This window comes from Schistocerca americana, chromosome 1, assembly GCF_021461395.2.
Source record: "Schistocerca americana isolate TAMUIC-IGC-003095 chromosome 1, iqSchAmer2.1, whole genome shotgun sequence".
Lineage (NCBI taxonomy): Eukaryota > Metazoa > Arthropoda > Insecta > Orthoptera > Acrididae > Schistocerca > Schistocerca americana.
In genome coordinates this window covers 826,873,467-826,901,025 of record NC_060119.1, presented here as the reverse complement: position 1 = coordinate 826,901,025, position 27,559 = coordinate 826,873,467, and the positions used below count along the sequence as shown (strand labels likewise).

The window sequence follows — 27,559 nt, the reverse complement described above, 5'->3', positions numbered from 1 at the left end:
CCCGAATTTAGAAGTCCGAAAAAACTTTCGGATCACTAACGACCTTGGCTTCACTCGTCTCGTCCGTGTCTTATCTGAATCTGCCGCCACCAAAGACCTTCTCCTTAAGAGCGAGTCCTGATATACCACCACCGCCACAAGGCAGATGGTAGAAAATCCTATCTGCCGTCGTATCACTGCCAAATCTGTCTTTGTTGCAATGATCAGCTGACAGCGGATTGTAAATTCTCACCTACATGTCCACACAAAGCAGAGCCTTCCATCTACTTAAACAGTTCCCTAACCTAGCATCTCTTCCTACCTGCAACACTCGCAATGTCTCCTGTCACACCTGTTCTGTGAAGTGCAAGCTTAAGCCGCAACCTACCGAACCTGAGCTCACTATCCCAATCTGCGCCACTGGACTCTCACTCACTCCAACAATTCACTCCATCAAGTTCTGACACCTGAAGATAGTATTTAATTTATTACAAACCTCCAAAGCGCCTGTCTATTCAAATGTCCATACACACTCCAACAAATTTCCATTGTTGCGCAATCCATCTTCCATTTCAACACTGAACTTACATATTCCCACAACCAGGTACATCTTCACCTTTCTGGACACCTTTGTCTAAACCTCATCAGACCTGACCCACACAAACCAATATTATCAGTTATAATGGCAAGACAGCACTACAAAATCGTTTACCACAACACCCAGTCCCTCCCCAACAATAAACTCTTTTTAATCGACATCCTGTCCCAACACAACGTCCTTACCTTTATCCTCCAATACTACCACACTAGCTGAACATCTCCCTTAATACTGCAACACAAAGATGACCCCCTTCCCACATCCAGAGGTGGAGTTGCAATTTGCCACCACAAGAACATCTCTATACAATACTCTCTACACAAAATTCCTACCAAACACCTTATCCTTACCCTATTTTTCCAACCCCTAACCATTACCTGTGCAACAATCTACATCCATCTCTTATGACTTCCTCGCTCACATAGATCATACCTTTTCCACCTATATTATTGCTGCTGATGTCAACATCCATAAAGTCCTCCACAGAACTTCAGTGATGGCGTCAATTTTCAGATCCCCAGCAAGTGACGTTGTACCCATCCCACACCACATACATCCTGAAAGGAACACCTCCCTCGATGCCATCATAGCATCTCCCAAACTTTTTGAATGTCTCACTGCCGAAGTCCTCAATTTGATTGGAATTGACCACCTTCCTGTATTTCTCATATTCTTCTACACACAATACCACCTCCATGCATCCCATTCCAATCTCCATCCCAGAATTACCCAAGAATTCTAACAAACCAACTGTAATGCCTATTGTGGATCCATACAAACCCAGAATGGAAGCCAACACTGGACAGTCCATCAGCTTCTGATATCCCCCATGCCACATCCTTCCTGCAGCTGACCTTGTCAGATATATTTTCATCCACATTCCTACCGAGACCATACATCCTAACTGACCCCTTCACCCCCCTCCCCACGCCACACCCCTCCCCTCCCTTGGCCAAGCCCAACTACTCCTCCAAGAGTCTCATCGCAAGTATTGCTTTTTCTTGCAGACTTGTGACCGAGATAAACTCACAAGCCAGCAGCGAATATTATCATATCAGAAATTTAATAAATGCGAAGAAACGCTGGGAATGGCACCAGACAAGTCTCAACACCACACTCCTCATTAACTCTTGCAAGTACAGGATATCATCCATCAACGCATTGTTAACAACCTATTAGTTCACTACCCACTGCTCCACAATAACCATCCCTTACCTGACAACCTGAGCAAAGCTAACCGTTGTGCATTTTACCTCTCTGACATCTTTTCCATCCCTGATGACCCAAATTTTGATTAGTCACTTTTCCCTACCATCTGCTAACATGCAACTACCGCTGCCCTGCCCCTGGATTCCAACTTCCAGAATTTGAACAATAACTACAAACAATGTTAAATACACCAACGACAGCACACGACATAAAACGGGTACTCCACAAAAAATGTAACAGTTTCCTCAGCCATATATTTTCATCCACATTCCTACTGAGACCATACATCCTAACTGACCCCTTTACCCCCCTCCCCACACCACACCCCTCCCCTCCCTTGGCCAAGCCCAACTACTCCTCCACTACCCTCTCCACTGGTTACTATCTTCAACAGTGGAAAAAGCCGAAATTCCGCTTTCCCTAAAACCACAGGAACCTGTTATTGACACCTCCTCTTACTTGCCCCATCTGCCTTATCATATTGTTTAGGAAGATCTTTGAATCCATCCTCCCCTAAGGTATCCAACTCCTGAACACCACCTCCTTCACGTTAACCAGTGTGGCTTCCATCTCTGTCTCTCGTCTGATGACCAGTCCCTGCACCTGTCACATCTCCTACCCCACCGACAAAATTCTTATATTAACTTCTCATTGTTTGGATTCACAGTCATATAATATTTCTTAAAAGACATCATAGTAGCCGTTGACTGTATAAAATATTTGTTGTTACTATTGCAATTTCGGCCTTATGGACATTTTCAAGTAAACTGCAACTTTTGATGTCTTTTCAGAAAAATTATTATAAATCAGCTTTTTTTGTCTCCCTCGGCCTAAGGAAAGCCTACAACCATGTATGACATGCTGGTCTCCCTTTAAACTCCAGACCAACCCACATCAATTAAATATGTCCACCTTACTGAATCCTTTCGATCTACTCCCCCTCCTTTGTCACTATTAACAATACCAGCTCTTGCAGATTGCCCCCAGGCTCTAAACTCTCATCTCTCTTTTATGTCCTCTACAATATTGATATGCCAAAACCAAACCCTCAGTCCACCTCATTCAGTATGCTGATGTCTCCGCATTCCCTGCCCTCTTCCGTATGCTCTGCATATCCCAACCATCTCTCCGAATGCACCTCAATCAGTTCACCTCCTTCTGTAACTAATGGCTAGATCAACCCCTCCAAAACTCAGGCAATATTTATAGGATGAACCACGCACAATTTCCACCTCCATGGCCTCTACCTTACCATTTATGACTATTCTATCCATTTAACTAACACAATGAAATATCTTGGATTAGCCTTCAACCAGCAAAAAATGTGGAAAACTCACCTACTAACCAACCAACAACACCTGTCAATAGACAAAAACTACTAAGAGGTGGAACTTGTGGATTACACCCTTCCACTATTCTCCACATCTACAAAACCCTGATCTGATCCATCATCCTACGCCGATGTAGCATGGATCTTTGCCCCATCAAAGTTCTATAAGTCTTTCCAAGTCATCAAAAACAGTGCTCTCGATACCACTTTTAGCTTCCATTTACCTTCTTCCACATGGATTCTCTACCATGTTAGCGAATTCTCACCCTCCTCACCCACATAGAACACCTCCACATCTCCTATAGTATCCAAAGTAGTTCAGTGGGTGCACACTGGACTCTGAATACTAGATTCCAATAACCCCATTGTCTCCCCTCTGATCACCAACACTGGTATGCTACTGAACCTTCTCAAACACATCCATCGATCCCAGCATCTATACCCACTCCACATCCTATCTCAATGCGACTTTAATCAGCTCCCTCTCCCAGACACTGAGATCTACCCCGGTAGTTATCCCTCCTACCAACTTTAACTCTTCTCCGCCTATCCAACTCCACATCAGAGCTCCTCTATCCTCATCCTTTTCTACTCATCCTTAGGCCTTTCCTCTCGTAACCATTACCCTCCCCACACACCACGCAATTTCTCACTCTCTGTCTTTCCCACTGCCTTTGTCTTTGCTTTGAAGCAGCGTATTGATGTGACTGGAGGCATCACGCTATTTACATGCGAATAATGGAGAGGGTGAGCAGTAAGTGCAAAAGAACTATCCGGAACAGGTTAATAACGTCTCTGAACACTATCGAACAACGCCACCTTCAAGAATTTTACTCCGGAGCCACTGAGAACCGGTAAGTAACAACGAATGATGAGCACACACTCACACATACACACGCGAAGGTGATAAGTCTGGTGTGCATCTCAGAAACAGCAGGTAATACTGGTTATAAACAACGGTTGGTATTTGAATTTATTGGAACAGTTTTGTGATCCGAATCACATCATATTTTGAGATATATGATAACGAAAATGCAGAATGACGAAATATTCTTAGAAGCTATGCAAAACGCAAGGAAGGAAGATTAGGTTTCCACGTCGTTTTGATGACGAGGTCTACAGAGGCGAAGCAGAAGATCGAGATGGAAGCATGAGGAACCAAGTTGGCCGTGACATTTCAGAGGAATCATCCAACCAACCACCATAAGAGATTTAGGAAAATCACAAGCAAAACTTGAGGCTGGATGACGGGGTTTTTAACCGACATCCTCCGAAAGTCCAGCGTCTTAACTCTGCGCTATCTCGCTGAGCGAGACTAACAGACCCCATAAGACCATTTTAGTTGCTATATAAGCATATTTAGACGTGGTCGCACAGCGGAAGATTTCCCCTAAAGTGGTTCTGTCTGCTGACAGGGTCGGTAGCATACAAATATACCCCGAATCATGACAGAAGACAGGTTCATTAAGATTTGTGTGATTTTTGAGACAAGCATCCAGTACAAAAGGATACGTAGTGATAGGAATGAAGTTCTGAAGTTTCATTTCACTTTCTACTAACCGCCCTTGCAAGACTTTCTCAGAAATCACAGAGGATCACCTCACTGCTAGTATCTGAAAGACCACCGACTGCAGAAAATTTCTAATTAGCGCTGATGCACTGTTGCAGACTTGGAGAGCCCAGTAGTGAGGACCTGTCCCCAGTCTTTCGATGTATTTCTGCGGCCTGGAGAGCTATACAGGGCTGTTTCATGGGTAGAACCGGAATTTGAAGACAACGTCGGAATTGAAAACATATATAGATCTAAGGTAAGTTTCGTGGGCTTTCTCATCTACTGTTATCCATATTTATGAAAGAAGCACAGAAATGACTGACTCATTTTAATCGATGAATTTTCAGAGTTCAGGAGAGAAGTTCTCAAAGGGCTTACATCAAATTAATTACGTGGCAACGGATGCTGCTGGAAACAAAGCCAAGTGTCACTTCTCCATACATGTGAAAGGTACGTACGCTCAATGTTCAGAGCGCTTTTACCAATAGTTCTTGTCTGTCTTTACTGTTCGAGAGAGATCTGAGGAAAAGTAAGTTGATTAAAGAATATGGGACGCGCAACAGAAACTTACTTAGTACTCAGAATGATTGTCCGTTTCAACAGCAAAGACAGGCCTCGACATCAACAAGAGGCATACGATGTAGCATCTCTGTAATATGTGATAGAAAATGTACGTGTAGAATTATAGTGTTCCTACAAACGGATAGTAATTCTATAATTCTTCTAATATCCTTTTTTTCCTTTTGATTCATTTGCTTTTAAATTATAAGGTCAAAATGTGCTCCTACATTAACCTTTTTTAAAACCATATTCTCAATTGATTCTCCCTCATTTCCAGGTGACGAGATCAATAAACCAACTCACGTAAGTTATTAAAGATTTTTGCTGTTATGTATTTATTGCATGGATATTTTTCTAAGAGTCACTGAGAGAATTTTCTATTTTCTTCAGAGATTACGTCCACCGTACAAAAAGACGGTGATATGTCCCGGGAAGACGACAACTAAGAAAATATATACAATTCATTATCCCGTAAGTACTCTGTAAAAGTACGAGTTCTTTTCCATATTTTATTATTCCTATGTATGTTACTAACCTGGTGTTCGTAAGTAGAAACATTTAATGAATTAATAAACGAAGTAAAGAAAGATACATAAACACGGAAATGAGGCAGGTTTGTGTGACTATCATTTAGACTCCTTTTGTTACGGAGACGCAGAATGGGTGTAAGGAGAATTATCCTGGCATTTCGCCCACCACTCCCGGCCTGTATCTGGCAGCATCTTGTTAGACCGGCGTGATGAATTCTGTAAACCCAAGGGCACAATCACGGCTAAATCTCAGTTAACGTCGTCGGTAGAGCCTCTTGATGTACGGTCTGGCCGTGAATTGCGATGTATGGCTCGTACGTGCCTAGCATGTTAAATTCCTCGAGAACCTCAAGCGTTGCTGTATGCACTATACTAAAATAAATAAAAAAATAAGTTAAAAAAGAGTAAATAACTTGCAAAGATAATGGAGCAATCGTGCTGTATTTCAGACGTGTTTCAGTATGTTTTCTGTGACAAAAAACATCTTCTGATATCCACTGATACCCCTGTAGGAGCCAGATATGTGTTATGTACTAGGTCGGTTTCTGCGACCATTGCGTGTTCAGTTAACCAGGAAAGTCTGCAATGGAGACCGAATTTGAACAGAAGTAATGCGTAAAGGTTGGACTGGTCGCTAAACAAAATGTGATGCTTCAATAATAGAATGACCTAATTTCTTCTAATATGACGTGTTTCCGACTTATCCATCCTCAGATATGTGTAAAAATGGTACATATACAGCAAAATTTAATCAAAGTGGAACGTGTAGAACTTCGCAATTTGGCCAAACGATACAAATATGCGAAAATTTTAAAATTAATAATTCATTGCATAATATGGAAAAAACTAACACAGTATAGCTGAGTTATTCATTTCTATACAAGGTAACGAAGATTGTACAGCCTCGACAATGCTGTTATGTGAAGGAGGTCATTGTTGTTCCGTTAAACAATGTTTCTCCAGGCAAGGTCAAGCATTCCAAAGACATGCACTTTCTGCATTATTTTCTGCCAGTCTCAGTTGACTTGTAGCACTTTAAGTGACAAAATGAAGTCGAACATAAAGTATGTGTCGGTAGGGTAACACATAACATTAAGGTAACCGAGGCGAGTAAGAAAGACGGACTCTATGTGCGCGAAATAATGTTACGGTACCAAATGCGGTAAAACACAAATTAATAAAATTTCAACAGGGATAAGATTAGTGAATGAAACGGAACGGGCAAATGAAAAGAAAGACCAAGAGAACTGGAAATGAATAAGTCAACGAGATAGTGTGGGAAGGGTTCGTATGTTCGCGGTCCAAAAAGTTACCTTTGTCTTGACCCATGTTGCATATGAAAGTTCCCAGATACGCTTAAGAGCTTCGCAATACGGAGTTTAAGGCATCCATTGGATGGCGGGACAGTTTCATAGCTAGGCACGAACTCTCATGGAATGAAGTGTATGGCGAAGCAAAGGATGTGCAGGAAATCGTAGCAACAGAATGGAAGGCAATACTGCATGACCTAATTGCGAATCACGATCGGAAAGACGTGTTTATTGTCGATAAAACGGGACTGTTCCGTGGCACATTGTCTTCAAAATGTCTAGCAATTTAAGGTGAATGTGCATCGGCGGGAAAGTGTGCAAGGAAAGACTCACTGTTCTGCTATGTCGAGACATGCTAGGTGAAACGGAGAAGCCATTGGTGATTGACAGGGCGAGAAAAACCCGTTTTTTCACTAATATTCCAATCACATGGCGAGGCAATAGAAGGGCCTGAATGATGAGTGATCTTTTGGAAGAGTGGGTAGTCCCTTTCAATGTCAAAATAAGAAAAGGGAACTTTTCCTAAATAATGCAACCTGCCACCGGAAAAACAAGTTATCAAATGCGAAATTAGCTTGGTTCCCGCCAGGTTCAATCAGCCTCATAAAACCCATGGATAAGCGGTTTTTCTAATTCTAGTCGCATTATAGCCGATTATTGATGCAGGCTCGAATACTTTGCGTTGAAGAAGCCAGAAGTGCATCTCCTCCTGCACAGTTGATGGCCTGTCCCGGTTGCGGTAAATTGGATTGGCTTACCAGTAAGGGAAATAAGTCCCGAAACTGTCACCAAGAGCTTCATCAGATCGGGTTTTGAAGGTGATGAACAAGACTCTTCCGTACTCGTTGAAACTCAAGAAATGGCAGCAGCTGTTGCTGAAATAATTAAAATGTAAAAACGTTTCCTATAGTCCATGTGACTTCATTATAAGTGATGACTTTTTGCCAGTTCATCCACTTTTACTTTGGCAACAGGTCTAACATAAATCTGAAACAGAGGGGACGGTGAGGAGGAAACACAAGAAGAAAATGATGTCCCTAGAAAAATTAATAAGCTATCGAAGAAGCTCCTGCTTGCGATTTGCAAAATACACAAATTCTACCAAATGTAGACAGGTTTCCCTCTCTGATATGTGGCGAAACAAGTGAAATGTAAAGCAAAGGAATACAGGAGTAATATACCGGGTGATCAAAAAGTCAGTATAAATTTGAAAACTTAATAAAGCACGGAATAATGTAGATAGAGAGGTAAAAATTGAGACACATGCTTGGAATGACATGGGGTTTTACTAGAACAAAAAAAAACTATTGCTAGACGCGTGAAAGATCTCTTGCGCGTGTCGTTTGGTGATGATCGTGTGCTCAGCAGCCACTTTCGTCATGCTTGGCCTCCCAGGTCCCCAGACCTCAGTCCGTGCGATTATTGGCTTTGGGTTTACCTGAAGTAGCAAGTGTATTGTGATCGACCGACATCTCTAGGGATGCTGAAAGACAACATCCGACCCCAATGCTTCACCATAACTCCGGACATGCTTTACAGTGCTGTTCACAACATTATTCCTCGACTACAGCTATTGTTGAGGAATGATGGTGGATATATTGAGCATTTCCTGTAAAGAACATCATCTTTCTTTTGTCTTACTTTCTGGTGCCAATTATTGCTATTCTGATAAGATGAAGCGCCATCTGCCGGACATTTTTTGAACTTTTGTTATTTTTTGGTTCTGATAAAACCCCATGTCATTTCAAGAATGTGTGTAAATTTGTACCTCTCTATCTACATTATTCCGTGATTTATTAATTTTTCAAATTTATTCTGACTTTTTGATCACCCGGTATGTACAACAATACACGAATTTAAAGTTACAGTAAAAATAGAGACATGCCATATTACGTAACAATTGGAGTATGGAAATGGAAATGTCGTGTGGCTAGGGTCTCCCGTCGGGTAGACCGTTCGCCTGGTGCAGGTCTTTCGATTTGACGCCACTTCGGCGACCTGCGCGTCGATGGGGATGAAATGATGATGATTAGGACAACACAACACCCAGTCCCTGAGCGGAGAAGATTTCCGACCCAGCCGGGAATCGAACCCGGGCCCTTAGGATTGACAGTCTGTCACGCTGACCACTCAGTACCGGAGCGGACACAATTGGAATAATAGCCTGGTGCTCTACTGCACTACTCAGTAAGTGAACGTTAACAGTGCAGCAGTAAAAGTGAGTAATTATTTCCATAATTACAAAATTATATTTTCGCGCGTGATATTTGACAAATTTTATGTAGCCTAGTGTGTTGTGTATAATCCGTAAATTTGTCCAATTTGGAAAATTATTTTAGTCCCATGCCATTCCGTTTTGAGAAAGTTTTACTGTATACGTAAATTAAAAAAACAGAATCAGAATGAAATACAAGAGCAACTCACAGCTGTACAACTGACATCACACTTGCCTTTACTCTGAAACCTGGCGGCAGCCACGTGGCTTTATTCTTGACTGCACTTGGTTTAAACTGATAATATTTTGCAATCTTCCTTTCTTTTAAAATTTTATAATGTAAATTTCGCTATTGTATTGTTACGGATTAAGTTTTTGGACTATGTTGTCAATTACGACGAAGTATGGTGCTATCTTGCGTGAACGTCCACGTCTAAGTTTCCTAAGATTTTATGACTATCTGCGTATGAATGTTACCGGGCTGCATGTTGCTTCTAGGTATGTTTCTGCCTGAAGTACCTTGTGTCCACAGTTGAGCAGTGGGTCCCGTATTTCACTATTCTGAGACTGCTTTGTAATTTCGATGAACTTTCAATAATTTTTAAGAGATATCTTGAGGTGGCGTATTCTGAAACGCACCATATTACGAGCAATCAAGTTACTCGATTTTTGAAGAACGACTTTCTGCTTAGCGAACAGTCTAGCTTTTATGCAGTACTACCATTTATTTTCGATATGGTGGCCTGCGTCCTACGTGACGTTATGTCGCCACTGTGAGCCTGAATTTGTTTCCATGAGACCGGATTATATGCATTTGCATGTTGGATGAGCATTAGCATATTTGTCTCCCTTTAACCGGTTATTGCATATTTTAACTAAAAACTAGTAGCGATGCATATTTCCGCTCTACATTTGCAATATTTTGAAAAATTATACGGGCGGCCTCTAGCTCGACCTAGTTTTGATGTCTGACGGATTGACTGCGACCTAGAACTGCATGCAATCACTAACCGAGAGGCCACTGCCTAGCGAAATCATTACAGAACAGGAACAGGAAGACAGAGTCAATTCTCCTGCGCCCGCGCCCACGGTTAATCCTCTCCGCCTGAAGAAAGAAATGTCGTTTCGTGGATAGCTGACCATCCTAGAACATTTACGTATGACGGAATTGCTTTATATTGACGAATTTGAGTGAAAAACGTGTCGTACAGAAGAAAGTTTCAAATAGACCAGCGTGTCAAGACAAGTCGCAGGAATGCAGAAGAAATGGCCAGAACAACAACTTCTGACAGCAAGTTGCAGTATCAGGGATTTGTTAAAAAGTAACCAAAAATGTCGTTTAACGTGGATCTATGTGAAGGATTCATTGCAAGCATCAGATATATCAATTTACGTAAATGTTCTGGTAGAAATACGCAATGAACTCAAGGATAGCATTACCTGGATTTCAGTTGACGAAACGGCAGACACTTGTGGCCGTCACATTGGAAATGTACTTGCTGGTGCTTTAAAAGAAGAGCCTTCTTCTTCCTATTTAGCGGCCTGAAAAGAACTTGAAAAAATAAATCATTCCACGATCGCCAGATTTGTGAATGAGGGTATTAGAAAAATATTTCCAGAATCTTCTGCATTTGAAACGGTGTTTGTGTTTATTTCAGATGCTGCTCCCTATAAGATCAAGGCAGGAAAAGCCTTCCGAGTATTTTATCCCAATTTGATTCAAGGACGTGCTTTACTCATGGAGTACGTCGTCTTGCTGAATAAGTATCTTCCACGATTGAGATTGCAAATAAACTGATTTCATCCACAAAGGAAGTGTTTCCAAAGGCTCCTACCCGCATCAAGACTTACAGAGAGAAACTATCAAATGTGCCTTTACCTCCCGAACCAGTGATAATTCGTTAGGGTACGTGGGTCGAAACTGAGTTGTTTTACAGTTAACATTACGAGACCAATAGAGGATTAATAAACAACTTCGATAGTGCAGATACTTTGGCGGTTTGCCAGTATAAGGAACCTTTTAATGATTCCGGTATTGAAAACGACATTGCTGTGATTAGTACTCATTATTCGCATATACCTGCAAGTATTAAAAAGCTTGAAACTCAAGGTTTTGCGTTCAGTGAATCGATTCCGTTAGCGAATAAAATTATTCTAGTGAACTCCTCATCCCTCGCAGGAGGTATTCTTAAGAAAACTTAAAGAAAATTTTAAAAACATATTAAACAATAACCCAGGCTTTGAACTCTTGTGCCAAATTGATACTTCTATTAATGGGGCAGGAGAATTTTTACCAGAAACAGTAAGTGCCGACATAGCTCCCAAATTCAAATACTGCCCAGTCACCTCAGTTGGTGTAGAACGGTCCCTTTCTGCTTATAAAAATGTTTTGAGTGAACGAAGACACAATCTTACTACCGAACATATGAAACAAAACTTCGCCGTTTACATTTACAATATCAGAAAAATGTAAAATAAATTGTAAATTAAGCTTTGTTCCAATAGTATTAACTAAAAGTTAATGCTGTTCAAAAAAATTCATGATTGTATGATGTTTTTCAAATAAAATATTATGGAGGTTTTGAGCGTGCGAAATATCTTAGAGCTGGTCTCGCACATAGCTATTGTTTCTCTGCGACTCACTCGCACCGCATCTGCTTGTTACCGACAACAGTGGAAAAGAAGAAACAATTCTTAAATTTGGTATGCATCGCCATTTTGCAAAATTTTAGATAATAATCCCAAGAGGCTCCCTTCCTAACCTTTAGCAGAGAGTACTCAGAAAACGATATCAGCGTTCTCAACGTACCTATTTTTCCCGTGGCCAGCGCTCTTCCTCGTAACTGATATGCACAGTTTCGACTTTGAGGTATAATGCATGGAATAACTACCATGTTTTTTCATTATTTGATCTTGTATATTTCGACACATTTCATTCATGAGCAGTTGCATGCATATTTTAAGATTTTTATGATGCATATTCCGGTCTCTAGTAATAACCATTTGATTTCCTTGTAACCATGGCATCACGAATCTCTTGTTACAATTTCGGGGTTCTACCTGAGACTCTGCAGTAAATCTTTTAAAAGTAAATAAAAAATTCTGTTTTAGATCAAATAATGCTCAAGACACTTTAGAGAGACCTTGTAACAGGCTGTTACATTCCGTGGTGTACAAAGATTACGACCAACAAAAGTTGAGGTAAATTATGTAGCAAAGCCATGTGTGTTTTTGGGTACAGCTATTCTCATAAGGAACTTTCAGATATGTACAATAGATACACAACGCTTATCAATATAAATATCTTGCAAATATGTAGGGAGAACATACAGAACATCACCACATGCCCACAGATAGTATGACGTTTGCTATTACTAAGAAGGCAGGCCGACATTAGAGTAAACGCAGAATATCGTGACCTTAAGAGGCGCAGTCGGCAGGGCATGTGAGGAGAGGAGTAATGGTGGGGATTCGGGCTGACGCTGTAGGGGAAATGCCGAGCACTGCAGGGGAAGTGCCATTCTAAGCTGAAGCCTATGCTCACATTCTTCGTAACTATTAAATGGAGCCCCTCCACGCCCGCACTTGTGTGGTGACCATTCAAAACGATCTGCCACCTGTGCTTTAGTTAGTATCTAAAAAGAGATCTGTTGAAAATGCAGCGATTTATTTTCGCTTGCCTTCAAATCATGTGTAATTTTTAGAGAAGCGTCACAAGTGGCGAATTTTGATTAAAATCTACTCATTTCTCTTGTCCCCATCTTAACATTTCCTTCTTTTGCTAAAACACAGCGGAGATTACACAGTGGCACCTGACTAACATGTTTTGCAGAAGCAGTTGCGAACATAATCTGAAGCAGTGGCTGATTTAAATGTCTAACGTCATCACTTATGTTGTTCGAAAACTCATAGCATTTATCATTTCACCAGCTATCGATAGCCCAAAAAATAACATTCTTTTATCGGAAAAATCTGTAGTTAGTCGAATAACACGATAGCTAATGAAGTTTTGCCTAATAACAACATGGCTAATACTCTACTCTTTGCGTGGTATCATTTTCCAAAATCTCATTTCGATACCTCAAACCTTTCATCAAATATGAGGAATGTTGTGGATATTCCACTCTGATTTTATTGCTGGCGCGGCGGGATGTCGAATGAGTCTGTTACATCAGATCAATTTTCTCCAGACTGGTGACAGATAGAGACCTCCACCCACGTCTAAGATAAAATTCGATATATTAGGTAAATTTCATACGCAGCAACATAACGCTAGATCATAGCTCCATATTGTTCATTGCAAACCTTTTCTAATTTCGGGCAGTGTCTTACTTCCATGTAAATATGGCAATAGCTCTGACCATTAACGAAATTATGGGCACATCATCATGAACCTGACAAATAAAACTGTAAGTTCCGCAAAAATGATTTTTTTACCGAATAGTTTCTGTAAAATAGTTTGAGAAAGATTTCATGGGCGTGCGCCGCGATTTTATCCTCGCCGACAGGCCGAAAGGTGGCAAAACACTGTCGGCTCCCCTTCCGACCAAACGAATGAACTCGCTCACCGCTTTGGACGAGAATTGTTCACGGTGTATCGACCACCGTACCTTGCGCGAAATCGGTACATTGTTTCATACTGAAAAGGAAATGAGACTGGAGTGAAATAGTTTGTAATTTAGTTCTAGTGATTGCACATTGTAGCTGTCTGTTGTCTGATGGTGTGACTCGTGTTGTTGACAGTGGCAGGTGCCTGCCGGCTGCTTCCTGCGCCGCACACGTGTCGTGGCCAGCACGTTCACCGTGCACACGAGGGTGCCCGCCGTCGCTACCCGCTCTGACGATACAGGTACGTGCGCTGCCCGCCAGGGCTCTTGTTTGGCGTTTACCTGGAAAATATTTGTTCTACAAAAGTTTTTAATGAGTAGCAGTAGTTTGCTCGTCTTTAAGCTAAGGCGGCTGGTGATGAACGACTAAATACTCGGTGGTGGTTGTTGGGATGTTTAAGGGGGGCTAAACAGCTAAGGTCACCAGTCCCCCATTAAATACTCGTACATTGTCTGACAGTAAGAGTGAAGCACTTTGAAGATAAGATATGTTAGTATAACTTCAGACACCTAGACGCCATCGGTGAGTATGTAAATGATTAGAGTTGCAATTCTGCAATCCTCTGTGACAGGTAGGCCGGATTACCAGAATGCACAGCCTTGTTCGTGTTTAGCGTCGTTACCAATCCTGTTGCTGTATAAGGGGTGCGAAGAGCGTCAGATGTCGAGTGATCTCCACGAACGGTACGATGACACAGATAGTGTTACCAGCGCCTGACAGACTTGGAAAGAGGCCTCAGTGTGGGTTAATTTGGCTGGTTGGTCCAGTCGTCCGGTATCCAGATTTGTAAGGTAATCGGATATGACAATGGCCCTATGCTATACTCCACTGGAAAATGAGGGCAGGCATACTCCTCGTCAAAGTTCCGACTAACAACCACAATAGAATATCGGATATTGTGCACCAAGCACATCGTAATCCAGTCACAGCTGAGTCTCCCACCAGAGAACAAGTAATGGACTCCTTGCAAAATTATATGCTGTAGCGGACCATTGGATGGAGACTAACAACAGCCGGTCTAGGAAACTGCCATACCTTGCATGGGCTGCGGTTGACTTCACAACATGAACGGCTGCGTTCGGAGTGGTGCCGTGACAGGGAAGCATGGACTGCTAATAAATGATGTCTTACTGGGTTTTGTTATGAATTGGAGTTCTGCGCTATCCCAACGGTCATCATCGGCGGGTATGGTGGCGGTCTAGGGAGTTCCATTGTTTTGGTCAGGCACAGCGGTGTTACTCCTGGCGTCACGATTTGGGGAGCCATCGTATATGACCAGGTCATGGCTGGTAGTGATTGAGAGAACTCTGATTATACAATGGTACATCACTGACATCCTGCATCCCCACGTGTTACCTCTCATGCGACAGAGTCGTAGTGCCATTTTTCAACAGGTCAGTGCTCGTCCACACACGGCTCATGTCTGTATGAACTGTCTGAGTGATGTTGAGGTAATCACGCGGTTGTGAAGCTCTCTCCCCGGTAGAACCTGCGTGGGACCAGCTCTTAAGTCAACTCTGTCCCAGTCCCAGTATCGTGGATATCACGAGCCACATACAACAGTTGTGGGCCAGCTTACGAAGGGCAAGGAAACAAAGACTTGCCGACACTCACCCAGTCGAAGCAGTCCATGCATCCAGCCAAGGCGAAGTTCATCGTCACACTGGTAAGTGGAATCGTAGTGTCAAGTTCTTTGTACATTCGACTTGATTTTGTAATCATTGATAGAACATCATATAGGCTCTCAGTCCATGAAGCTTCATTTCGTTTCCTGAGTCCTTTCTAGATGTCACTTTTTTGTCAGGCAGTGTATTTTATAGTCGGTTCAAGGACAATGCTCATATTCTAGTAACAAAGGACTTACAGCTTTTTTTCTGTTTTCATTGGTGGAATGGACCACTCAAAATCACGCTACAACATTTTGTTCTCTCTATTCAGAGTTTTCTCTGTTTCTAGTACTCCTTCTTACTATGCTGTGTATTTGCTTTAATACTTCCTTTATTTGTGGTTCTTTTTTAGATCTGACACCCCTAAAATCTTCTACATCTACATCTACATCCATACTCCGAAAGCCACCAGACAGTGTGTGGCGGAAGGTACCTTGAGTACCTCTATCGGTTCTCCCTTCTATTCCAGTCTCGTATTGTTCATGGAAAGAAGGGTTGTCGGTATGCTTCTGTGTGGGCTCTAATCTCTCTGATTTTATCCTCATGGTCTCTTCGCGAGATATACGTAGGAGGGAGCAATATACTGCTTGACTCCTCGGTGAAGGTATGTTCTCGAAACTTTAACAAAAGCCCGTACCGAGCTACTGAGCGTCTCTCCTGCAGAGTCTTCCACTGGAGTTTATTTATCATCTCCGTACCGCTTTCGCGATTACTAAATGATCTTGTAACGAAGCGCGCTGCTCTCCGTTGGATCTTCTCTATCTCTTCTATCAACCCTATATGGTACGGATCCCACACTGATGAGCAGTATTCAAGCAGTGGGCGAACAAGCGTAATGTAACCTACTTCCTTTGTTTTCGGATTGCATTTCCTTAGGATTCTTCCAATGAACCTCAGTCTGGCATCTGCTTTACCGACGATCAACTTTATATGATCATTCCATTTTAAATCACTCCTAATGCGTACTGCCAGATAATTTATGGAATTAACTACTTCCAGTTGCTGACATGCTATTTTGTAGCTAAATGATAAGGGATCTATCTTTCTATATATTCGTAGCATATTACACTTGTCTACATTGAGATTCAATTGTCATTCCCTGCACAATGCGTCAATTCACTGCAGATCCTCCTGCATTTCAGTACAATTTTCCATTGTTACAACCTCTCGATACACCACAGCATCATCTGCAAAAAAGACTCAGTGAACTCCCGATGTCATCCACAAGGTCATTTATGTAAATTGTGAATAGCAACGGTCCTATGACAGTCCCCTGCGGCAAACCTGAAGTCATTCTTACTTCGGAAGACTTCTCTCCATTGAGAATAACATGCTGCGTTCTGTTATCTAGGAACTCTTCAATCCAATCACACAATTGGTATGATAGTCCATATGCTCTTACTTTGTCCATTAAACGACTGTGGGGAACTGTATCGGACGCCTTGCGGAAGTCAAGAAACACGGCATCTACCTGTGAACCCGTGTCTGTGGTCCTCTGAGTCTCGTGGACGAATAGCGCGAGCTGGGTTTCACACGACCGTCTTTTTCGAAACCCATGCTGATTCCTACAGAGTAGATTTCTAGTCTCCAGAAAAGTCATTATACTCGAACATAATAAGTGTTCCAAAATTCTACAACTGATCGAAGTTAGAGACATAGTTCAGCACATCTCTTCGACGTCCCTTCTTGAAAACGGGGACGACCTGTGCCCTTTTCCAATCCTTTGGGACGCTATGCTCTTCTAGAGACCTAAAGTACACCGCTGCAAGAAGGGGGGCAAGTTTCTTCGCGTACTCTGTGTAAAATCGAACTGGTATCCCATCAGATCCAGCGGCCTTTCATCTTTTGAGCGATTTTAATTGTTTCGCTATCCCTCTGTCGTCTATTTCGATATCTACCATTTTGTCATCTGTGCGACAATCTAGAGAAGGAACTACAGTACAGTCTTCCTCTGTGAAACAGCTTTGGAAAAAGACATTTAGTATTTCGGCCTTTAGTCTGTCATCCTCTGTTTCAGTACCATTTTGGTCACAGAGTGTCCGGAGATTTTGCTTTGATCTACCTACCGCTTTGACATAAGACCAAAATTTCTTACGATTTTCTACGAAGTCAGTACATAGAACTTTACTTTCGAATTCATTGAATGCCTCTCGCATAGCCCTCCTCACACTACATTTCACTCCGCGTAATTTTTGTTTGTCTGCAAGGCTTTGGCTATGTTTATGTTTGCTGTGAAGTTCCCTTTGCTTCCGCAGCAGTTTTCTAACTCGGCTGTTTTCTGTTTTTAAGCACGCCCCGTTCTAAAATGAGGGCTTCAGGGATGTAGGACGTCTCAAAGTCTTTCCGATCTCCTTTAATGAACTTTGTAGAGGTATTTTTCTTGGAGAAGTAATCAAATATTTATTTGGATAGTCTATTTTTGGCCATTCTGTACAGACGTCCAAGACCTATCAACCTCTTTTCCTTACAATCACTGCGGTCCTCTGTCTTGCTGGTCTCATTCTGGACTGCAGCCAGGACTTCGCTGGATTCTCTCTTCCAGGATCTCCAACTCCTAGTTTGTAGTTCATCGACAGACATTCACTGGCGTACAGGCATTCTGTTTTTACAACAGCACTATAGTGCCTTAATTTGGCATTCCAGTACATGCATTTTTTGTTGTGAAAGACTTTAATCAGCCCATATGCTCTTACAATTGTTAAGATTCGATCATCTATCTCCGGCTTTTCTTGTCCATTTTCTCGTGTGTGGTCTCTCGGAGTTAATTGTATTTCCTTTACCCTCGTGATCGTATCCACCACTGTTCCAAGCAATTTCATTCTATACCACTCATTCATCACGAATTTCCTGGCGATCCTTTCTAGGAGGTTAATCCGGGTGGTCGTTCTCTCTGGGCTTCCCAATAGTACCGCAAAGTCATCGGCAAACGCAGGCATTTGATTCTTTAGTTCAAATGGCTCTAATGGCTCTGAGCACTATGCGACTTAACTTCTGAGGTCATCAGTCGTCTAGAACTTAGAACTAATTAAACCTAACTAACCTAAGGACATCACACACATCCATGCCCGAGGCAGGATTCGAATCTGCGACCGTAGCGGTCGCTCGGCTCCAGACTGTAGAGCCCAGAACCGCACGGCCACTCCGGCGAGCGACTCTTTAGTTCCTACCGATTTTTTCCCCTACGCTGATCGGGCTTATTCCTTTATTTAACAAGTTCTGATTTCCCGATTCCCACAATCTTTTCTAGAATGCTGTTGAATGATAGACATGTGTCACAACTGAATTGATTTGAAAGGGCCAGGACAGTTCTCACATGAGCTTCAACTGGGAGTTTGTGCCTGCTAAGGCATCTTTGATTACGTACGCAAATTTGCCTTTGGCACCGAATTCCCTGATTACCCCATAAATCAATCGGAATTACATAAATCTGGTAGAGTTAAGAAACCAAGTTCGTGACACAGACGCCATTGGTGATGAAGAATAAACAAAGACAGAAAAAATTTGAAACAACCGACTTAGATTACACCATATTATTTAATTTAAGTAAGTTAGTCCGTGTATCTCTTTTCGCTTCCGCTGTAAAGGATTTAAGTTATTTATGCAGTGGTAAGTCTGTGCTTGCTTCCTTAGCAACTTTTAAGTTGGATTCTACCGGTTGATGCATCGAAAAAGTTTGTGATTTATGTCTCCCACTTCGTGACAGTCACAAATGGAGAATAGTGCTACATCATGCGGTGTAGGTGCTGTGCAAAATCTAAGTGGCTAAACTTCAACCGCGATATTTTTAGCTGCAGATTTCCGTGTGCATCTTTGATCATAGTAGGTCTGGTTGGTACCACTGATGTTATTTGTATGTAGTATTTACTTTAATCGTCTGAGAACCTTGCCACTCATTGTCCCACTTATTCCGAATCACATTCTGTAAATATATCCTCCGCTGGGACATGTGTATAGTCTGCTGTACCAGAGGTCACCACTTCCTTAATAAGAGTGTCAGCGATCTTGTTTAATCCAATACGTGTGGACACTGCGGATATTAGCTCACGGGCTGTCGCGTGATTTTATTCCCTCAATGAAATCATTTAAAGAGAGTGAGGGTAGATGTAAGAGTCCGAGAAGATGAAAGTGTTCTCCTTTGGTGCCATTTAAAACTTCTTAAGGTCTTCCAAGATCGCCCTAACTCTGCTGTCATTATTATAACGTGACTGCTGAATCCTTAATTATTGGTGGTGAAGCAGAACAGTCATCTTTCGCAACATAAACAAGGAAAGGATTATCGAAGAATGAAAATGAAGTTTTAAGTGGCTTCAAATTTAAGTGCCTTCAAATCAGTAAACCTGACATTTATTTCTTCAGCAAGGGTAGAGATTATACTTAAATAATCTTGTATTTACCGCGTGAGCTGAAGGAAGGCTTTCAATAATTTTCTTCATAGATAAGAAATGAGCAAATGTTTTAGTCTCAAGGTTTTTCCGAAAGTCTCTTAATTTGATATGAAAGCTAAACACTGACTGCACTAAAACAGAAACACGTTTGTCTCTTTCTTGTTATGATTTGTTTAGTGTTACTGAATACTGAATAAAATCATTAAGAATTGCCATATACATCAGTCACTATGGCTCATCAAGCTGGGGGAAGGATTTTCCTTTCTCTTGCAGAAATCTATTTATTGGACCCACTAACCGGAAAAATCTACCTATTGTTAGCCATCTCACTAAACAATACCAAGACACATCATTAAGAAGGCCATCATTACTGATTTCTTCTATGAACAATTTGAACTACCAGTGTGTTTTGGCATTTGGCTGCAAGTAACTTACAATTTTAGCACCACATGCATAACATATGGGTACTGAAATTATTTAGATTCTAAACATTATCTGTGACCAATACAGTGGACAGATAGTAAGGAGTCCAGGGTGTGAAGTGTCAACATTTAAAACCGTCATAAGGCCTTGGTTCAAATGGCTCTGACAAGGGAACCTCCCCATCGCACCCCCCTCAGATTTAGTTATAAGTCGGCACAGTGGATAGGCCTTGAAAAACTGAACACAGATCAATCGAGAAAACAGGAAGAAGTTATGTGGAACTATAAAAAAATAAGCAAAATATACAAACTGAGTAGTCCACGCAAACATATACAACAACAAGGACAATGTAGGCTTGGGAGCGCCGTGGTCCCGTGGTTAGCGTGAGCAGCTGCGGAACGAAGGGTCCTTGGTTCAAATCTCCCCTCGCGCAAAGAATTTTTCTTTATTTTGGCAAAGTTATGATCTGTCCATTCGTTCATTGACGTCTCTGTTCACTGTAATAATTTTAGTGTCTGTGTTTTGCGACCGCACCGCAAAACCGTGCGATTAGTAGACGAAAGGACGTGCCTCTCCTATGGGAACCGAAAACATTTGACCGCAAGGTCATAGCTCAACCGATTCCTCCACAGGAAAACGCGTCTGATATATTTTATACGACACTGGTGACGGCATGTGCGTCACATGACAGGAATATGTTGTCGACCCACCTAACTTGTACACTTGGCGAATGGGTAAAAAGATTCTTCTACCTTGCGCGATTTAGGTTTTCTTGTGGATGTGATAATTACTCCCAAAAAAGTGATGAAAACATAAGAGTTTGTCACATAAACTGCAACACATGAATCCAAAAGTCTCACAGTCGCACACTTTTCCCTGTCCTCTGTCAAAACATATGTTTTTAACGTTTTCAAATTTTCGTGTGTAGACCTTCAAATCCTGCATATGTCCAAACAAATCTGAACATGGCCTGGAATTTTGGAGAGCGAAGTTGATTATGTGTGAGTGCCTGAACTTTGATAATTGTCTGAAAATAAAAAATTAAACTTTTTGCTCGAAGGAAGACTTGAACTAGAGACCTCTCGCCCCGCAGCTGCTCACGCTAACCACGGGACCACGGCGCTCCTCGAGGTCTGGCTGTCGACGTTGCTTATCTTGAGCTTGGACTACTCAGTTTGTACATTTTGCTTATTTTTTTAATAGTTCCACACAACTTCTTCCTGTTTTCTAGATTGATCTGTGTTCAGTTTTTCAAGGACTATCCACTGTGGCAACTTATAACTAAATCTGAGGGGGGTGTGATGGGGAGGTTCCCTTGTGAGCACTATGGGACTTAACATCTGAGGTCATCAGTCCCCTAGAACTTAGAACTACTTAAACCTAACTAACCTAAGGACATCACACACACCCATGCCCGAGGCAGGATTCTAACCTGCGACCGTAGAGGTCGCGCGTTTCAAGACTGAAGCGCCTATAAGCGCTCGGCCGCTTCCAGACTGAAGCGCCTATAACCACTCGGCCACACCGGGCGGCAAGGCCTTGGATTTTACCTGTAACGACGTGGCACCTCGGTGGCAATACTGGCAGTCTTCACAGTAGGCACTGATTATATAACTAATACACCATCGAGGGCTTCTTTAATGTCATAACCTCGATTTACGTCAATGTCACGGAATCTGAGTGTTCCTCCACCACTTGCAAGTCAGTCAGTCCATATCTTAAAAATCTGGCAAGGTGCAGTTTATCTTGGATATCTGCACTCGTCAAAAGCCAGATTCGTTACTTGCCAGTCACATATTTTTTTGCAAGTGACACAGTATCATCACTAACAGCAGAAAGTCGCCTCTGTTGTATGTCTAGATGGGGACATTTGATCAACCAGTTTTTGAAGTTTCTTATTTTTGGCGTGTAAAATAGAAACAACTTGTCAAATATTAAGCTTTTTTTAAGATTACTTTGATTTTGCACTATTAAAGCTAAGACGAAGCCAGCTGCTTTCCGGGTAAACATTGTCGCAACCCTGCTCCGACCTTGAAATTCTTCCTTTAATGAAGACAATTTGCTTTCCATAACTAGAATCAATAGGAAAGTCTTTCGTGAAACGATGGTTAGTGTCATGATGGAATTTGAGATTACTGTGGCAATGCAACTTGATGCAAGCATTTGTTTACCGTTCCTACCCCGCCTCCCCCCCCCCCCCTATCCGCCCTCTCTCTACCTTTATTAAACACGCTGTTGTTTTATTCTTATTCACGCTTCTTAGATATTATTGTAGCTATCGGGATACCAGCATAAAGGAACCACGTTATTAGGTGCAAATGTGACTGCCGCACCTTGATCCGTGCTGCTACATGCTCGGCACGGCGTGGCGTAGTAGCAGTGCCAGATCGACAAGAAGCTTACACAGTTGTGACTTAGAACTGTGAGCTCCTTTTGAATTAAGTCGCGTCAACAGCGGCATCGCCGCATCGCGCAAAACCGACAAAAGAGTCGCGCCGCGCGTCATGTACGGTACAAACCGCGCGACTCAGCGCAACAACGGGTGAGTTCCTCGCAGCGTGGGTACGTCAAAGGAAATGGTTCGTCCGTGTGCGGCACTGTTTGCGCGCTGTTCCTCGTTTTCCATTTTTAATGGCGCTTGCGCACGCTCACTTGAACACTGCTGCGTACCTACGAACACTGTGCTGCAACCAGCACTGCTCTGCGCCGTTCAGCGCGGCGCGGCGCGTCCGAGATGAACGCGGTTTTATGTAAGTGTGTTTAATTTTTTTTACTTCATATTATTATAATGTTTGTACACTTTCAGTGTTTGTATACTTTATTTCAAGAGCCGCACTCACTGAAGCACGAGCTCCATGCGAATCGCGAACCTTGTCGTTTCCTTCCCTTCTAAGAGTATCCTTGACTGTGCATAATTGAATCGGAGCTTTGAAATGGTTGATGTCAGTGCCAGATAAAATCTCTGGTCAGCTTCAATGATATTACGGAAGTAACCTTCTTTAAACAGTCCTATGCAGAGATGGATAACTCAACATTCGGTGCTGCCTCTAATACATTTCTTTGCAAGTGGAGGCGGATTCTTGCGCAACCAGTAACCAAACGTGTACCATCCGCAGAAAATTTGTAGATGCAGTATAACAAGGCATCTTCAAAAAACTGAGCCCCTAACGAATTTTATGCTTAAATGTTAGTGCCGCAAACGTAGGAGTGGTTCGTTACTGTACACAAGTAATGCTGTGGTGTCACCGCCGCCGGCCGAAGTGGCCGTGCGGTTAAAGGCGCTGCAGTCTGGAACCGCAAGACCGCTACGGTCGCAGGTTCGAATCCTGCCTCGGGAATGGATGTTTGTGATGTCCGTAGGTTAGTTAGGTTTAACTAGTTCTAAGTTCTAGGGGACTAATGACCTCAGCAGTTGAGTCCCGTAGTGCTCTGAGCCATTTGAACCATTTTTTTGTCACCGCCAGACACCACACTTGCTAGGTGGTAGCCTTTAAATCGGCCGCGGTCCGTTAGTATACGTCGGACCCGCGTGTCGCCACTACCAGTGATTGCAGACCGGGCGCCGCCACACGACAGGTCTAGAGAGACTTCCCGGCACTCGCCCCAGTTGTACAACCGACTTTGCTAGCGATGGTTCACTGCCACTGTTCTTAACACGATTTTGCAACTGCTTGATTTACATATGGTGTCGAAGTTCACATTCGACGTGTAAGCCAAGGGAAAAGATATACTCCTAGTGTAATAGACTCGATCTCTTGCATCTTGTGTCTGGTACAGATGCTCACAGCAGATTTGTTCTTATGTACAGTTAACGCACTTTCCTTCAGCCTGTAGCCGAGAGCCGTCATCGCTGTAATCATTTGATGGTGTCGCTTGTTGTGTACGGGGTGTCTCTTCAAAGGATCGTCAGGCGCATTTTCTCTGCTGTTTCATCAGATATTTACAATTTAGTTTGTGGATTCAGTAGCTAGAATCAGCCCAAGTTATTAGTATTCATCACGTGTTTCAAGCGATGCAGAGTGCCGGCAGAAAGCGTCGGTTTGTTCCCCGCTACGAACACAATGATTTTTAAAGCGCAATTTTACGAGGCCATTCCATAGAGCGGTCTCAGATGAGTGAAGTGAGATATCTGTTTTATCTGTATGTATTGATAGGGACAGTAAAACTCGAAGAATAACCAATATTCCTGCAGCGACATCACCGCCCTGGCCCGAACTGACTGCTAACGCAAAGCATGCAGCGCTTCTGAGTTGCTGCTGTATTGCTGTTCATTCTACGTGTTTTACTGTCCCTGTTACACCCTACCAATAAAACGAATATCGTATTATGCTATTCTGGGACCTCTCTATGGAATGGACACATAAAATTACAATTATGTGAATAATTTAGTTAGTAATGGGAAACAGACCGACGCGTTCCGTCGGCACCGGGCATCCCATGAAAGACGTAGTGAGCAGTATTTCTTCGGGCTGATTCCAGATACTCAATACAAAACCAAAACTGGAAACATTTGCTGAAACACCAGAGAAAAGGCGCCTGCCGGCTCTTAAGATAGACACCTTGTATATGTACACAGCATCAGCGTATTGCAGTATGTTGATGTTGCTGTCCAAAATGATGTGCGTATCTTCGATGTTGATATTATACAGTACAGGTGAGAGAACTGACCCTTGTGGGATTCCCTTACTGGTCCTCCTTTTCCCACGCTATTGCTGCCAAGTTTCATACAAAGTTCTCTGCCGTTAGGTATTGAAATAGGACTGCCAATGAAGGTAGGAGGGAAGTGTGCTGCTACACCGTCTTGAATAGTAACCAAGGCGAACACTCCAGAATGAGAATCTCGTTCTGGAAACATCCCCCAGGCTGTGGCTAAGCCATGTCTCCGCAACATACTTTCTTTCAGGAGTGATAGTTCTGCAAGGTTCCCAGGAGAGCTTCTGTAAAGTTTGGAAGGTAGGAGACGAGGTACTGGCAGAAGTAAAGCTGTGAGGACGTGGCGTGATTCGTGCTTGGGTAGCTCAGTTGGTAGAGCACTTGCCCGCGGAAGGCAAAGGTCCCGAGTTCGAATCTCGGTCTGGAACACAGTTTTAATATGCCAGGAAGTTTCGAGACGAACATTATTCGGAACTTTTTGCTGAGGCAAAGCACTGTAAGAAGTTGTGCTAATTTATCATCGGCTCCGTATCCTCTGCGGAAACCTATTTTTGCCGTCTAGAAAAACCATCATTCCATATTTTATTAGTCTTTCTAATCCCTACAAGGAACACCGTGTTTTATTAGTCTAATACTTTCAAGGAACGTGACAGATGAATATGACGACATATAATTCGAGATTTTCATGCTTTAAAAATGGATAACATGTCTGTCTTCAGTTCAGTCACTTAATTACTGCTTGACCAATAACTACTTAAAATATTACACACGTGATTTTTTTGCCTTTTCCTGTCAACTCATACAGCATTTTGGCAGGTCACATTGCCCATTTGTGCCAACATACAGCACTCGATTCAGATCGCCTCCTTTTATGGGCTTGTCCAAGAAACGTTGTACACCTCCATCAGATTTATTAACAGTAAGACGTTGTAGAAACAATTCCATCATATTAATTGGCAAAGTCATTGGGCTGGACGTCTATAGCGGAACCCTTCTGATGCGTCCGATTCCCTCCCCTACCCCTTCGCCCCCCCCCCCCCCCCGATATACACAGGAAATATGTGTCCTTGCATTTAAATTCGCGTATAAGTCCTTCTAGTTATTCCTTTTCTTTTCATCTAAGAAAAATTCCAGTTTTGCCTGAACTCTCTTGAAATTAATGTATTTTTAGACTGTCGCTTGTAATACGAGTATCATTTGAAATGTTGAAATGTGTGTGAGATCTTATGGGACAGGACTGCTAAGGTCATCAGTCCCTAAGCTTATACACTACTTAATTTCCTAAGGACAAACACACACACACCCATGCCCGAGGAAGGTTCAAATGGTCCAAATGGTTCTGAGCACTACGGGACTTAACTTCTGAGGTCATCAGTCCCGTAGAAGTTAGAAATACTTAAACATAACTAACCTAAGGACATCACATACATCCATGCCCGAGGCAGGATTCGAACCTGCGACCATAGGAGTCGCGCGGTTCCAGACTGTAGCCCCTAGAACCGCTTGGCCACCCCGGCTGGCCCCGAGGGAGGACTCGAACCTCCGCCGGGCTAGTATCAGTGCTTTCCAGTGGTTCTCCACAGCGATTTTACATTCTTCTCCCACCACTCTGTTGGCTTCTTTTCTACTGGATGAATGGTTATTCTGAGAGATGGAGATATTCGCTGGTTCTTGGTCGTAATTCACTACTGGGACTCCTGCAGTTGCGAATCTGTTCGTTAAGGATGCTATTACCATTAATGATAAGTCTACCAGAAAATTTCGTATGCATCTGAGGATGACTGGTAAATGGTTCGAGTCTAGTGAACCCTCCACAATCTACTATGTGGTAGTTGTAGCCATGGATGGAGCCACGAAACACAGCTCGGCTGCACTTCTCCGTTGGTTTGAATGACTGATTGCCATTGATATTCCGTCGCTGAGTATCACTAAGTTAGTTTCGTCAACGGGTCTCTGCAATTGAGTTCCAAACTCTGTCCCCTCGACCCGGGTTCCATGCAGAATGAAGTCCCCTATTATTAATTTTGAGATAGTACAGGAACTGACAAGATTACACTGATAATCTTTCGTTGTATCATTGGCGCTCTGTACACAGAGGTTATGTCAACGACTCTAGTAACTGAGAGAATGAAGGCACCAGCCTATTGAAATTCTGAACGAGTAAGCTCTAAATTTAAAATTTTACACTGAATACCGTGTTGAATTAAATGCGCCATTCCTCCTGTCACCTCGCACGATGTGAAAACCGGATAAGGAGATGTCTCATGTCTCACTTGCTGCACAAATTGCTATATGCGTCTCATCCATAAATGAAAGTAAACTATTTTTATTATTCCTTATACAATGTACATCCCACAGCATCACACTGTAAGGTAAAATAGCCCTTTACTTCTTATTTGTCAGTAGTCGTTATATACAACAGCTTTCTATTTATTATTTTGCATCAGTCGCGGCTTTGTGCTGTGCTTTACACATTTCACAGGACAGTCATGATAATGCACTGTCCACCAGATACTCATGGGCCTTAGATGGGTGTGGC

The 27,559-nt window shown here is 42.5% G+C and overlaps 1 protein-coding gene and 1 non-coding gene across 2 annotated transcripts in view; both read left to right on the top strand.

Moving 5' to 3' along the window:
- The window catches only part of LOC124594457 (fibrillin-1-like), a 200,812-nt gene that overhangs the window by 161,060 nt on the left and 12,193 nt on the right, over positions 1–27,559 (top strand). Inside the window, exons 17-21 of the mRNA XM_047132836.1 lie at positions 4,785–4,924; positions 5,016–5,118; positions 5,507–5,532; positions 5,620–5,700; positions 14,028–14,133. Of these exons, the coding sequence (XP_046988792.1) occupies positions 4,785–4,924; positions 5,016–5,118; positions 5,507–5,532; positions 5,620–5,700; positions 14,028–14,133 (456 nt within the window). The remainder of the gene's footprint in view (positions 1–4,784; positions 4,925–5,015; positions 5,119–5,506; positions 5,533–5,619; positions 5,701–14,027; positions 14,134–27,559) is intronic.
- Trnap-cgg lies at positions 25,375–25,449 on the top strand. The gene has a single exon. It is a non-coding gene; the product is annotated as a tRNA-Pro (tRNA).